At 33.3% G+C, this 13,723-nt stretch overlaps 1 protein-coding gene across 1 annotated transcript; it reads left to right on the forward strand.

The window, feature by feature from the left end:
• Positions 1-351: 351 nt before the first annotated feature.
• LOC140962624 (DUF21 domain-containing protein At4g14240-like) lies at positions 352-7,580 on the forward strand. Its single transcript, XM_073421574.1, has 13 exons — positions 352-757; positions 1,369-1,445; positions 3,847-3,930; positions 4,066-4,179; positions 4,391-4,474; positions 4,604-4,675; positions 4,964-5,031; positions 5,633-5,720; positions 5,806-5,879; positions 6,255-6,606; positions 6,671-6,717; positions 6,799-6,880; positions 7,252-7,580. Exons 1-13 carry the CDS (start codon positions 508-510, stop codon positions 7,327-7,329), a joined length of 1,470 nt encoding a protein of 489 aa, XP_073277675.1. The 5' UTR covers positions 352-507; the 3' UTR covers positions 7,330-7,580.
• Positions 7,581-13,723: the final 6,143 nt, after the last annotated feature.

Below are 13,723 nucleotides of genomic sequence, written 5' to 3' on the forward strand. Positions count from 1 at the left end.
CTAAACAAAATGTACTACACAACATGAATGAAGAAAATAGTATTATTTACTCAAACAAATTTCGTTTGGAAAAATTATTAAAAAAATAAATGCACTAAACACCTTAAGAAAATAGAATAAGTCAAACACAAAACATTTGATTCATCTAATTTTTTTTAAAAAAATCGATAATAAATTATATATCAAACAATTTAAATGTTCAAAATAATATATTGATGATTTTTTAATTAAAAATAGATTAATAGAATGTTTGGACTTGTGATATTTTTTTTATATACATTATGTTTAAACGATGTTTTAATGAATTTATTTTTTAATAATTTTTTCGATTTAGACCAACGAGCTGGGGATTTCGTTCCAGTTTAAAGATCACAATTCACAAACGGCAAGCCCAACTCTCTCTAGTCTCTTCCTCTCCATCTCTCCTCCTCACACAGTGACGCAACGCAGAACACAAACCGTGAAGCTCCACGGGAAGAGAGGGAGGGAGCAATCTAGAAGGCGATCATGCACCTGGTGAATGCTGTGGCGCTGGCATCTGTGGCTATCAGGCATGGGGGGCTCCAAGAGAGCGGCTTTTTGTACGCAGAGATTGAATTCGGAACCGTCTGGTGGTTCGTGTACGCGGGGATCTCATGCGTGTTGGTGCTCTTCGCCGGTATCATGTCGGGATTGACTTTGGGTCTCATGTCATTGGGGCTGGTCGACCTCGAGATCCTTCAGAGGAGCGGCACTCCCTCTGAGAAGAAACAGGCTGGTCTGCCCGCTTTTCTTGCCCTGAATTCTATCCATATTTTGTTTCTTTTGGTTGATTAAAAAAATGGAAAGTATGGGATATTTGTTGTATTGTGATGGTTTATGAATTATGATTGGGGGATTTGATTGGAATTTGTCATGATTTTTGGAAAAGATGACATTTTAATTTTGTTTTTGTGTTTCCTGTGTCGGTCTTCAAATTACCTTTTTGCTTGTATGATATGTTGTATTGACGACAGTTTGTATCACATACTGATCTCTCAATGATAATCGGAGTCTGAATTTGATGCGTAATTTTCTGAAAATGCAAGCTTAATCAATTACATACATTCAGTTGCCCCGTAGACTTAAATTGTGGCTTGGGCCGCTGATTTCCACGTGTGTTTGTAGTTTAGGTTTAATCATCAGTTGTGGTATTTTTTCTGGCTCAGCTGAAAAATGAGGATAAATATCCATCCTGAATCTGGCGGTGCTTTAGAATATGCTTTATATATATTGCAGTTTTATGTTGGAAATCTATCACTTTTCTACTGCGCTGTCTTGAAATTTTTATGTTTGAAGTTGTCCTGTTATTTGTTCCTCTGATTTTGATGGTTAGTTTGTAATGTTCAGCTGCAATACTTCCAGTGGTTCAGAAGCAGCACCAACTTCTTGTGACATTGCTTTTATGTAATGCTGCTGCTATGGAGGTACTGATTATGACTTTAAAATTGTTTTATGAAATTTCTTGAATGTGGAATGTCGATGTTGTGCGAGGAGCTGTGCCTATTTTCTTGCTTCTTATTGTTTGTTAATGTGCTTTATTGAGGCAAGTGATGCGTTTTAACTGAAATTTAAACAGTTTAATTGGTGAAGTTGTAATGAACAAAAATCTGTAGTTTTCGTGTGTTTTTGGCCGTTCATAATGTTCAAATCTGAACAGATACCGAATATCAAGTAACTTAACAAATCAAGGTATCGGCCGCCTAAGAAATACCAGTGAATAGAGACCAACTAAGAATCGAATTTTGGAACTAGAACAGCATAAGGTAAGCATAATCATATAATACATGGGGCTACCGATTGGAAATTTCTGCAAATTATTTGGGCAACTTGCTGGAAAAATCATGAAACTTAATTCATTTTGATATGCATGGCTGCAACCCATGCAAGATTATTTAGGTAAAGTAAAGTGCTAAACTTGAGGTACCTCTGCCTTACAAATGAGTTGTGTGTGGGCTTAGAAGTCGTAGAGGTGCCTTTGCTTTGTTTTTCTCGTAGCTGTCTTATCAACTGAGGGAGTATAGAATTTTAATCATTCAAAATATCCATCTACATATGTTTAAATATTTCCCTTTTACTATTCGTGCCAAACCTTTTCCATAGGCCTCTCAGTTATGCATTTGGCAATGAGATTTTATGTGTTACAACTATTATTACTGTAGCACACTTACCCGAGCCACTACTAAACATACAGACTAATAAGCATGCATAATTAAACTTGATAACAACAATTAAACAACGGAAACTAAATAATTTAATCATCTTACGACTCAAACGACAACAGTACAATAATCTCAATCTTAATCGTTAATACAACTAAATCAAAGTCATAAATCAAATAAAACCTCCACTGGATCACCACCGAAAACCCAACTGCTCTAGACACTGCCCTGGCCGTCCGAACCATCTAACTTAAAACCTATCTTGTGGAATGGTGCGTCCAAAATGAAAACGAGGACGTGAGCGACAATTGCCCAATACGAGAATGTACGAGTATACAAACTAATATGATGCGTGTGAAATGCAATGTGCTCGGATATTAAGGATCAAGTCAAGAATCTTATGTTCAGTCCAGAGGCTTCTGAGTGTGTAGTCACTGATCTACCCTAGACATGTTTTGGTTCCTACACTCATCATCAAGACATGGACCTACAATGTCTAGGGTCATCAGAGCCTGCGGGTCCAGTCGGACACTGTAACTCTATGATACCCAACCGTCCACAATACAGAATAGGGCTGAGCGGCCCCAACAAATGAGGCATATCTCAAAAGATATCAGGCCCAACGTGATATGTCACGCATAATATGTCAAATCAGTAAAACATGTGTTATGCAACCGATAAATATGCAGCATATAAGTGTGTATACTACGCTTGGATATCTCAGTGAGTACATCACGTACCTCGTTAAAACAACCTGACAGAAAGTTTATTCGTCTGAACCTAGAAATACCAACATGTTGATCACTAATTAACGAGTTACTTAATAATGCTTAATTAACAACTCTTTAATCATGTCTTAATTAGTACTTCATTCAAAATAAGGCGTCGGGTCATTACAATTACATGAGGCTCCTGATTGCAATTTCATAACTTGCAGTTTAGGTTCAAATGGAAGGTGTAGCCATAACTAGAGCTTGGACACGAATTGGTTCCAAATCTTTATGTTCTAGTTTTGATTTGGTCATCGCTCGAACTGATTTGCCTTGAAGTTATGCTTTTAGCTTTTAATGGTAAAAAAAAATTTGTACTGCTTGTGGGTTCATCAACTATGAAATTAATTAATTATAATTATTGAATACATATCACAAATATCATGGATATTTTATTTTGTATCAGGAAAAAAAATAAGTGTGTTTGAATTTAATATATATAAATCAAGTAAGTCAAAATATATAGATTAAGTTATCGATGTATGCTCATGATTTTAACGCTTTAGATGAATTTGTCGTTCCTGTAGTTCCAATTTACTATTTCTAGGAATTGGAATGAAACCGCAAGTCTTGATTTTGGTTTCACTTTTGGTTCTGATTTTTCTGTTTCAATTTTTCAATGATGACTCAGATATCTGCTCACAATTAAAAATGAACCGGCTTGGGCCCAATGATACTATGTGTTACATTTGATAGGGAAAATGTGCATGTGATTTAAAAGAGAAGACTGTGAAAGGCATGAAAGTTGTGTGAACTTTTGTTTGCTTGCAATATTCTTGAGCTAATCTGGGGAATTTTTTTTTCTTTTATTTATTCAATTCAAGAGGTTTGTATGGATTATCTTACTGAATTACGTCGCTGATATTCTGCTTTCAAATCATTCTTGAATCTTGCAGGCCCTTCCGATATACCTGGATAAGCTTTTCAATCAATATGTTGCTATTATATTGTCGGTGACTTTTGTTCTATTTTTTGGAGAGGTACACATGCATCTACTATGTTATGTCTTTGATGTAATATTATTTCCATGATACATTATTTACTGAGCTGACATCGGCTAATTAAGTACCGAGACTCATATGATGATGGATTCTCTTGTTACTTGATGCTATCAGGTTATACCTCAAGCAATTTGCTCTAGGTATGGACTTGCTGTAGGTGCAAATTTTGTATATCTTGTGCGCTTTTTGATGATCATTTGCTACCCAATCTCTTACCCAATTGGAAAGGTAAATTTTATTTTACCTAAGCAAAATGTCTAAGTTTACTCTGGATTTAATTGTTTGACAATCAATTTATTTGCATGTTCCAAAATTTTTGGTGCTACAAATGCATGTTGATATATGGATATGGATTGCCTCTTGTGACATCATGCTTGAGACCTACTCATTCAAAATATATTTTGACCGCCATTTTTATTCATTATTTTCATTATCATAGATTCTAGATTGTGTACTGGGACATAATGAGGTGTTGTTTAGACGAGCTCAGCTGAAGGCTCTTGTTTCTATTCACGGTCGTGAGGTAATAAAAATTCCAATATATCTATTATGCCTCTTATTTTTCTAACTGTTCGTACCCGTTATTCTACTGAAATCTTCTATGCACTGAATGTTTTCCTCGTTTGGTATAATGTTTGTTCTGTATCTTTAGGCCGGGAAAGGAGGGGATCTCACGCATGATGAGACAACGATTATTAGTGGAGCACTAGATTTAACAGAGAAGGTATGTCTGATGCTGATGCTGTGTATGGCGTACATAATAGGGACTCATCATATATTTTCGATCTCAGCTATTAGAATCTTCAATAGCTTCCGTATTTGATTAACATTGGAAAATTTTATTAATGCTCTTTCATTAATAGTACCTTAATTTTCATCAGTAGTAAATTTTGGCCTCACGAGTCAAGATAGCGTCTAGTTCATCATTACTTAACTTTTTAGTGTTTCTATAGTTTCTTGAAAGTGATGTTCTTTCTGTTTCTCTCTCTTCTTTTACATCATCTTCAAACAGACTGCTGAGGAGGCAATGACACCAATCGAGTCCACATTTTCTTTGGATGTCAATTCGAAGTTAGACTGGTAACAAATGAAAGTTCTATAATGTTTGAGTGAGAGTGGAAATTTCTTATTAGAATCTAGTCTGGAAATTCTCTATGTGCGCAAAGGCATGTATTAAGATGGTGCTGAGATGGCGAAACTGTTTAAAAGTAGTGCTCTTTTTTAAAAATGCGATGAAAGCCCGACGTTGAGAATCTAAAAAATATGATTCATATGGTTTCTGTTTTTTTTAAAAAAACTAATATAATAAAGTAGAAACTTTATCTTTCACTATTAATGTAGACATAAAAGTCACTTTTTTGAGGGAAAAAACTCTTAAGAAGGCTTTGCTTAATTAATTGTTCATGAGCTAAGTACTTCTGCATCCAAACTCGCCATAAGTGAAACCACTCATTGACCATTTTGTCATTGTTCGTTGTCTTAAGATCAAATGTAAAACTATTCTCTTATTTTTTTGGAATATCTTAAATTTTGATTGTGGCAGTTACGCCTATCTCATATACAAGTACCAATCTGAAAGATGTTGGTTCCAGCCAGTATGACAGCGGGCGGCTTTTATTTCACTCTTGTTTTATAATTCTTCTTTTATTCTGTATATTACACAAATTTCTTGTTACATCAGGGAAGCAATGGGTAAGATTCTGGCTCGTGGGCATAGTCGAGTTCCTGTCTATTCTGGGAACCCAAAAAATATAATTGGACTTTTACTGGTAAAATTTCTTAACATTGGTACATTTTTCTTATTCTTTGTATATATGTACTAATAACGCTCGGAGGCCTCTATGTTATCATCAGGCTAAGAGTCTTCTTACAGTGAGAGCAGAAACGGAGACCCCAGTGAGTGCTGTTTCTATACGGAGAATCCCACGGTACAGTGGAGAACTTTACGGCATGATTAATGTTAGGAAGCAAATTATATCAAAAGATTTTTTGTAATCTCAATATTATTGCATCTTATCCCATGATATATTCTTTATTCCCAAAGTTCCTGCACAACTGCACAAGTTTTGTGTGTAAATTTGATCTGTGGTGTTCAACTTAAAACACAATAATGTCTTGAATAAAATCTTGCACCATGTTGTATTCAATCCCAGAGACAGAGTCGGTGATCAGAGATCTATTAGCAGCAACAACATTCAACATTTCATTTTATTCCATTATATGATTTCTCTGTACCTAACTATTGTTTTTCCAACTGTTTGTTTACGATGGTTGAAGTATTTATTTACAGAGTTTCTTCTCAGTGTTCCAGCAGATATGCCGCTATATGACATACTCAACGAGTTCCAAAAAGGTAGCAGTCATATGGCAGCTGTTGTCAAGAGCAAAAACAAAAAACCTCCTTCGATTGTGGAGAAGTCTGAAGAGAACGAACCCACGGATGGGGATTCAAATTTAACGGCCCCGTTATTATCCAAGAAAGAAGAAAAGGTGGATAGTGTAGTGGTTGATATTGAGAAGGTCCCAAGGCCTGGCTCGAAAAATAACCTTACATATGACATGATCGTTGGTAAATTGCCTCCATCAGATGACTCTGAAGATGGTGAAGTTATTGGAATTATCACCTTGGAAGATGTATTTGAAGAACTCTTGCAGGTAAAGTAATAGCGCTATTCCCCTCTATTTTATACTTCTACTCATTGTTCTATTGTTGACACAGGAGGAAATTGTTGATGAGACGGATGAATTTGTGGATGTGCACAAAAGGTGCTTGACATTTGAAGGTTCTTGTTGCTATTTTGTGATGATTATGGTTGAAAAACGATATAATGCTGCTTCATTTTGCAGGATACGAGTGGCAGCTGCTGCTGCAGCTTCATCAGTTGCTCGTGCACCATCTTTCCGACGGGTATCCGTCCAAAAAGGGCTTGTAAGTAAATAATCACAGAACTCACATTCTCCTAGTTTTCTCGATATGATTGGAAAATGCTCAGCATTCAGTGGAACTCATGGGACTTACTTACTCAGACGACTCGAGCTCTGTTCGGTTTTGTTTTTGGCGGTTTTTCGAAAATATTTTTCTCGAAAATATATTGAAAGCACGTCGTATATCCAGTTTTCTTTTCTGACCTTGACATTTTTACACGAGTATCATTTTCATGTAAAAAATGCCACATTATGTTACACACATTTATAACAGTATACCTGTATAATTTTATTAATTAGAATATAATATAATATCAAAATATTTCTGATCGTTGCTTATCAAAATTCATCTTATCCTTTCTCGCATCCTCTTAGGGAAGTCAAAGTAAGCTAGGACACCCTCTCAAGAAACCACCAGGTGAGGATGATGAAGTTCCAGCAAACAAGAGATGAAACCAGCAGCCGATACGGAAACCGAGACATTCGTGTAGGTAACATAGTCATCAAGAAGCTCATCGTTGCCGCGATGTCGAGCTTACGTAGTCGTTTTTACGTATGGACCCTAAATTTCGCAATGCAATAAAATAGAACTTGAGGTTGTGAAAAAGGCGACACCGAATGGTTCTTTAGTGTTTGTTGATGTTTGATGCAACGATAAATATTTAATAAAAAAATTAATATGATTGGTATGATCGCTTGTATGATATTTATCGTGAATTTAGGAATAGTTGTTAAGATGTTTGTGAGACATATACACTTATTATTATAATTTACATGAATACATATAATTTGGAGGATATAAATTGCACAATTAGTAATACTATAGACTCTCATTCAATTACAAAATTGTGAAATTTTCGACAATTTCTTTTATGAGCAAAAACCATCAATTGTATTTAATTTTATCGTTGAAATTCTTCAATTTAAGTTGAAAATTTAGAGTAAACAATTGTTGGTTTATTTTATTCATCGACTACGATTTGTGTTTTTTGAGGTAATTATATTTTCTTAATGAAAATTCAAAACGCACTCACACAAATATTACAAAAATTGAAGGCAATTAAAGCTGAGCTAATCCAAACGATTTCCGACATTATTATTTGATTAAAATACCTTATTCATTCATTGATGATTCTAACAACACTACTGTCTTTATTAATTAAATTTATTTCAAATTAATACTCTAATTAGATGATCTTGTTGGGGAAAAAATAAAAACATATATAAAAAAGAATCATGTCGATACAATCAAATCGAACTTTTAATAAAATATATATCATGGATTAGTTTTAATGTTCATTTTTCAAATTAAACGCGAACAATTAAATCATTTTTTCAACTACGAAAACTAATTATTTTGATAAATTTGAATCTTTTTTGGATAATTAAAAGTTTCATTAGCGTACATCATATTAGATATACTCAATACATATAAATATGTCAAGTGATGAGACCAACATTTAAGTAGGTTCAAAATATTAATTTGAGCTCGAACCATTAATCAACGAGAGCTAGAGAAATCAAATTTAAAACAACTTGGTTTCATATCATGATATTCATCATTCATAAGTAATTAATTAAAATTACTTATTGGATGATAGCACATGAAATATGTATGTATATATGGATGGTGCGAAAGAATAATGCATTTCTTCATTAATTATTAATACAAAACCCTTCAATTTATTAATGAATCAAAAATATTTTACATTATCTAATTAACATGCACATTCATCTTTTGAACTTTTCTCTAAGAAATCAAATAAGATATAGTGACAGCGGTCAAAACCGTCGCTAATAGTCAACGACTATTGATATAGTGACGACCGTCAAATCCGTCGCTAAAACCGTCGGAGGTCGCAAACTTTTTTTTTTTTTTTTTTAGCGTGTGCTATAATTAATACATTACAAGAGTGTTGCATTAATATATAATAGCTCAGATACTACACAAGATCATGATTTTCACACTTCCAACCCTTCATTACGCTAAAAGTTAATAATCCTCACATATATTTTTACACGAAAGAAAAATTTGAGCTTCAAACTTGTCAATATATAGAGGAACTGCTACTAAAATATATATACATGCATCAAATTAATTGCTTGCATTTTCCCCACCATATATACAACTTAACGATACATGTATCCATTTTGGCATTAAATGTCCTCTTCCGGCCTATCAATCTTCAAAGTTTACACGTTCAAATTTCAGTTGTACGAGCGTCACCGAGCACCTCCATACGATGTATATGCGGGTCCTTTGTTCTTGTATGTATCGGCAGCAGTACTTGGGCCATAACCGGAACTTCTGCACTCGAATCAAATCCATATATAATAATACGCTTAATTTAGGTGGACGGGATCTGAGAACCCTATTCAAGAGTTTAGTGATCGATCAAGAATTTGATTTTCTTGCGGGAGGGAAGAAGAAATTGGAGAAGGATTGAACAATAATTTTGGTAGCTGAGATATCGTCAATCTGACATGTGGTAGTAGGAATATAAATACAGGTTATATTAGGGCAAGATTTTGTTGTGGGTGACATGTGTCGGGTTCTGATTGGATGCCAAGTTTCAGAAGGCCCCAACGTTAGATGAACATGCAGAGTCATCGATTTGTCTGCCTCCAAAAACTCCATGGGAAAAAGATTAAGTAACTAACCCTAATTTGGCACAATATATATTTATTTTCATATCGATTACCATTCCCTGATGTTATGGATGGAATTGGATGTATTCTAGTCACGTGTGTGTTCTTCTTTAGATTTTTCTTTTACACGAAAATGAAATATATGTCGTACAATATTTCGAAATTAGCTCACATCGAAATATTCTTGAAAGACCAGTTCTTTCATATGACAAAAATTATTAGGTTATTTTCAAAACAATTATCATATAGTTAATGTTAGCTGACATCCTACATGGATCATCCCACTTTTTAATTACATCAATATGGTTGCTTTATCTATTTTTCAATTATGTATGTATGTATGTATGTATGTATGTATGTATGTATGAGGTGACATATTACATATGAATAGTACTAGAATATGTATTTTTTTTTATAATTTGTCATAGTAAAATGATATAGATTAATCATCTTATTTTAATATTGATTTCTTATTAATTAGCTCCAATTTGATTGGGAAATAAACTAATTACAAGATTCCAACAACAAGAAGTATACTTTTAAAAAAATAAAATAAAAATGAAGTGGCTATTAATATTCGAATTCTAAAATTTTCAACTGCCACAAGTTTATTGGTATGGATGTAAAAGATTGAGGGTTTGGTGTAGGGACATTGTGCAACCTTACACTACACAAACATCACATGGAAAAAACCATATCTTCAAATCTTGCATTCATTAAACATCATTTCCAACCGTGTAATCCATCTTATTTGAATCACATCTTTCTTCTCCTTGCTTTACTTGAATATCTAGATTTTTTTTTCTAAAACATAAATAAGTGGGGTCGGGCTGCTATATATCGATTGATTTACTTGTTAGAGTAGATTTTCTGTAAGCCAACTGTTGGCTAATAGAATTTATTGACTCAAATGTAATAAACAATCTTTATTTTAATATAATTTACATTTTATAGTTTTGTTTTACTCTATGTGTATACTCATGCAATCAACATAGATAAAGTCTTTGATTATACTTTAATGCAAATGAATCGTAATTCGATCTTGAAACTCGTTTGTAAACAATGTATCTTCTAAATTCGTTCCTAGTCGATTCAGCCGCCTAAAAACAAGGATAAAGGTCGCTTGAGCTTGAGACTAGCATATGTGATGTTGTGTACCATGTTTCATGGTAAGGGCATAGAGATTTTCAATCATACAGATGGGTAATCATAGAATGATTGTACCGAACAAACCTCCAGCGGACTTTCTAATTGGTTATCATTCATCGAGAGGAAAAGTCTGTAGTTGTGATTGTACATTATTAGTCCTTACGATCCGGGACAACACTGAGACTCTACGTACTAGGATTGTGCTTTGACTCGTTTACCGACTCCGTGAGGGTCACAAGGTGGCGAGGTTGGGTGCAATTGCAACATGTGTAGGAGCCAGTGCGTTGTAGTCGGGATTTCACCGCTCACCTATGGGTGTGGATATCCTATGTGATCTAACAAAATAATAGTGCATGAATTCTCTTGTCATAGTGTGAGATGTACATTAGAGAAAGAGTTCTCTAGTTGTGCATGATATGACATTATGAATATTTCATGATTGTATCACATAGCTATCGAATCTAATATGCAACCCTTGATGAACCAATGGTTGCAAATTTGATCGGAAAATATGAGATGAAGAGATCGTACTGTACGTTAATCATAATCGATTGGTTCTTGCAGGCGCTATCAGTGATGCCTAGGGAATCATGAGACGATGCTACTGGGCGCTCTTACCATGATTCAATGAGTTTAATCAAAAACATTCTCATGACGAAATGTTGGTACATGAAATGGGCAAATTAGGGTAAGCTCACATAAAAGACTATGTCCTGAATCACAAAGAGTTGTGAACACACAGCTAACTGTATCCTTGAATCATTGAGGGTCACACAAGCATTGGTTTACTTGTTCTCGTTGAGATAATAAATTCAATGAATTGAATTTATAAGAAATAAGTTTGATATGATCAATCGATAAGTTTATAAATAAAGTTTATAAAAGTCGATCGGGATTATGATGAGATTAATATAATGAGAGCATGGATCATAGGCTTGTAAGAGTATAAGCCCATCATGCTAATTTGTTAAAATTCAAATGAACTTTAATAATTAAATTATATTTTAATTGAGTTAAAATATAGCTCATTAAATTTTTATAAAATATGGTATTGATTTATGTAATATGGAAGTATTCATGATATCATAATTTTAAAAAACTTGCACACAAAGCAAAATAATATTAATGCATGATATTCTCAAAAAATATATGCATTAAAATCGAGATTGGTTTTTGTTATGGCATGCAATTAGAATCTATAATTAACTTAAGTAATCTAATTAATTAAGTAAAAGATGGATTAGAAATATAATAAGGATTTTATTATTCTTTTTACATAGAAGCATTCGAAAGAAATTTTATAAGAGAGAAAAAAATTTCAGCTCTCAATTTTTGAAGTTCTCGGCCACCTTAATTCATAAGTATTGAGTCGATTTCTTCTTCGTATTCAATCTCTACGCAAATACCAGAATAGTTGGCGTCAAGTGAAAAATTTCACAAAAGGTATAATTTCAAACACCTTATGTATGTTGATTTAATATAAATCATACGAGTGTCCAAAGAAAATTTTGAATGTCAAAATAAAATTTTAAAACTTCTGATGCGATTTGGACACGAAAAAATCGATAACTCAACATTACTTCGTAATCAAATTTACAGATTTAATGTGTCATTTTATTTTAAAAAAATGCGTGATTTTTCTGTAGAGATATTGTACTAAATTGTCGTGTTTAACTCGTCGAAGTTCATCCATTCCGTCGCGAAAAGGGAAGCGCAACCGATTGTGTAATCAAAATTATATAACATGCTTATAGCTTTTGAAAATTTATAAACTTGGCAATTTGAGTCCAATAAAAGTTCGGTCATGGATATATNATATAACAACTGGGCTTGATTGATAATATTTTTAAAAAAAAAATCGACGATATTTTCAAGAAGGCGACGTACGCACATTTTCTATATATGTGAAATTAACGCAAATAAAGAAATAGTGGGACATTATGTTTCGAATGGAGGGAAAATTGGTATAGACATTTCATGAAGTAGTTCAAAAACATTTTCTTCAACTTTACTTTTCATGAAGCATAACTTGCAATATTGCATCTGATCTCTCTCANAGGAGAAAATACTAGCACATACAAATGTATAGAGGGGAAGTCATGAACCTGAATAATGATCATATATTTAAGTTGAAATTTTACTAAAATTAAAAATCGACACTAATTTGGTCCTCTTTAATAATAATAATAATAATAATAATAACAAAGGTAATTCAAACGATGTCCACGAGCATGCAAAAAAGGAGTGGCAGAGAAGGGTTTTCAGAGTGTGACATGATGCCTTATCTCTCTAAAGCAATAGAATCAAAGATAAGATTTCTAACAACATTTTTCCATCCATATGGACCCGTAATTTCATAGATAAAATAATATTATATACGTCCGTATTTTTTTAAAAGACAAAAACTTGTGTGAGACGATCTAACGAGTCGTATTTTGTAAGACGGATATCTTATTTGGATCATCCATGAAAAATATTACTTTTTATGCTAAGAGTATTACTTTTTATTGCGAATATCGATAGGGTTGACCCGTCTCACAGATAAAGATTCGTAAGACCGTCTCACAAGAGACCTACTCAATTTCATTTTAGAAGTATAGAAAATAATAATAATAATAATAATAATAATTATCTCTACAAGTGGAGATGTGACCAACTGAAACACCTCCATCACGTCAATATTCTCCTTTTTTATGTAACAATAATAATTTGCATTTCTTTATTTGACAATGTCTTACAAATTCTTTGTATAATTAAATTTGATACAAGAAAATGTTGAGCTTTAGTGCAACAAGATCGAGTGATGGCAGATGTCTGCTAGTGTTGTTTGGTATTCAATTATATGATTTAATACATGGAGGACGACGATTGTTTTTCAAATTTAATAATTCATTATTGCTTTGTTTTTATTTAATTTAATATGTAAAATTTGGGCCGGTAGATCCACTGGGCTGAATTTATTGGGTTAGGCCCATGACTTTGCATAAAATTAAAGATAATAAATATATTTGTGTGTTTACATTATTAATGATAGAGAGTAATTAATTTT

Source organism: Primulina huaijiensis, chromosome 2 (assembly GCF_012295235.1).
Source record: "Primulina huaijiensis isolate GDHJ02 chromosome 2, ASM1229523v2, whole genome shotgun sequence".
Taxonomy (NCBI): domain Eukaryota; kingdom Viridiplantae; phylum Streptophyta; class Magnoliopsida; order Lamiales; family Gesneriaceae; genus Primulina; species Primulina huaijiensis.

Excerpts from the sequence above, each read along its gene's own strand:
- LOC140962624 (XM_073421574.1), top strand. The coding sequence starts at position 508 with ATGCACCTGGTGAATGCTGTGGCGCTGGCATCTGTGGCTATCAGGCAT. Across the intron at positions 758-1,368 it reads CTCTGAGAAGAAACAGGCTG|CTGCAATACTTCCAGTGGTT; the intron begins GTCTGCCCGCTT and ends TGTAATGTTCAG. Across the intron at positions 4,180-4,390 it reads TCTCTTACCCAATTGGAAAG|ATTCTAGATTGTGTACTGGG; the intron begins GTAAATTTTATT and ends TCATTATCATAG.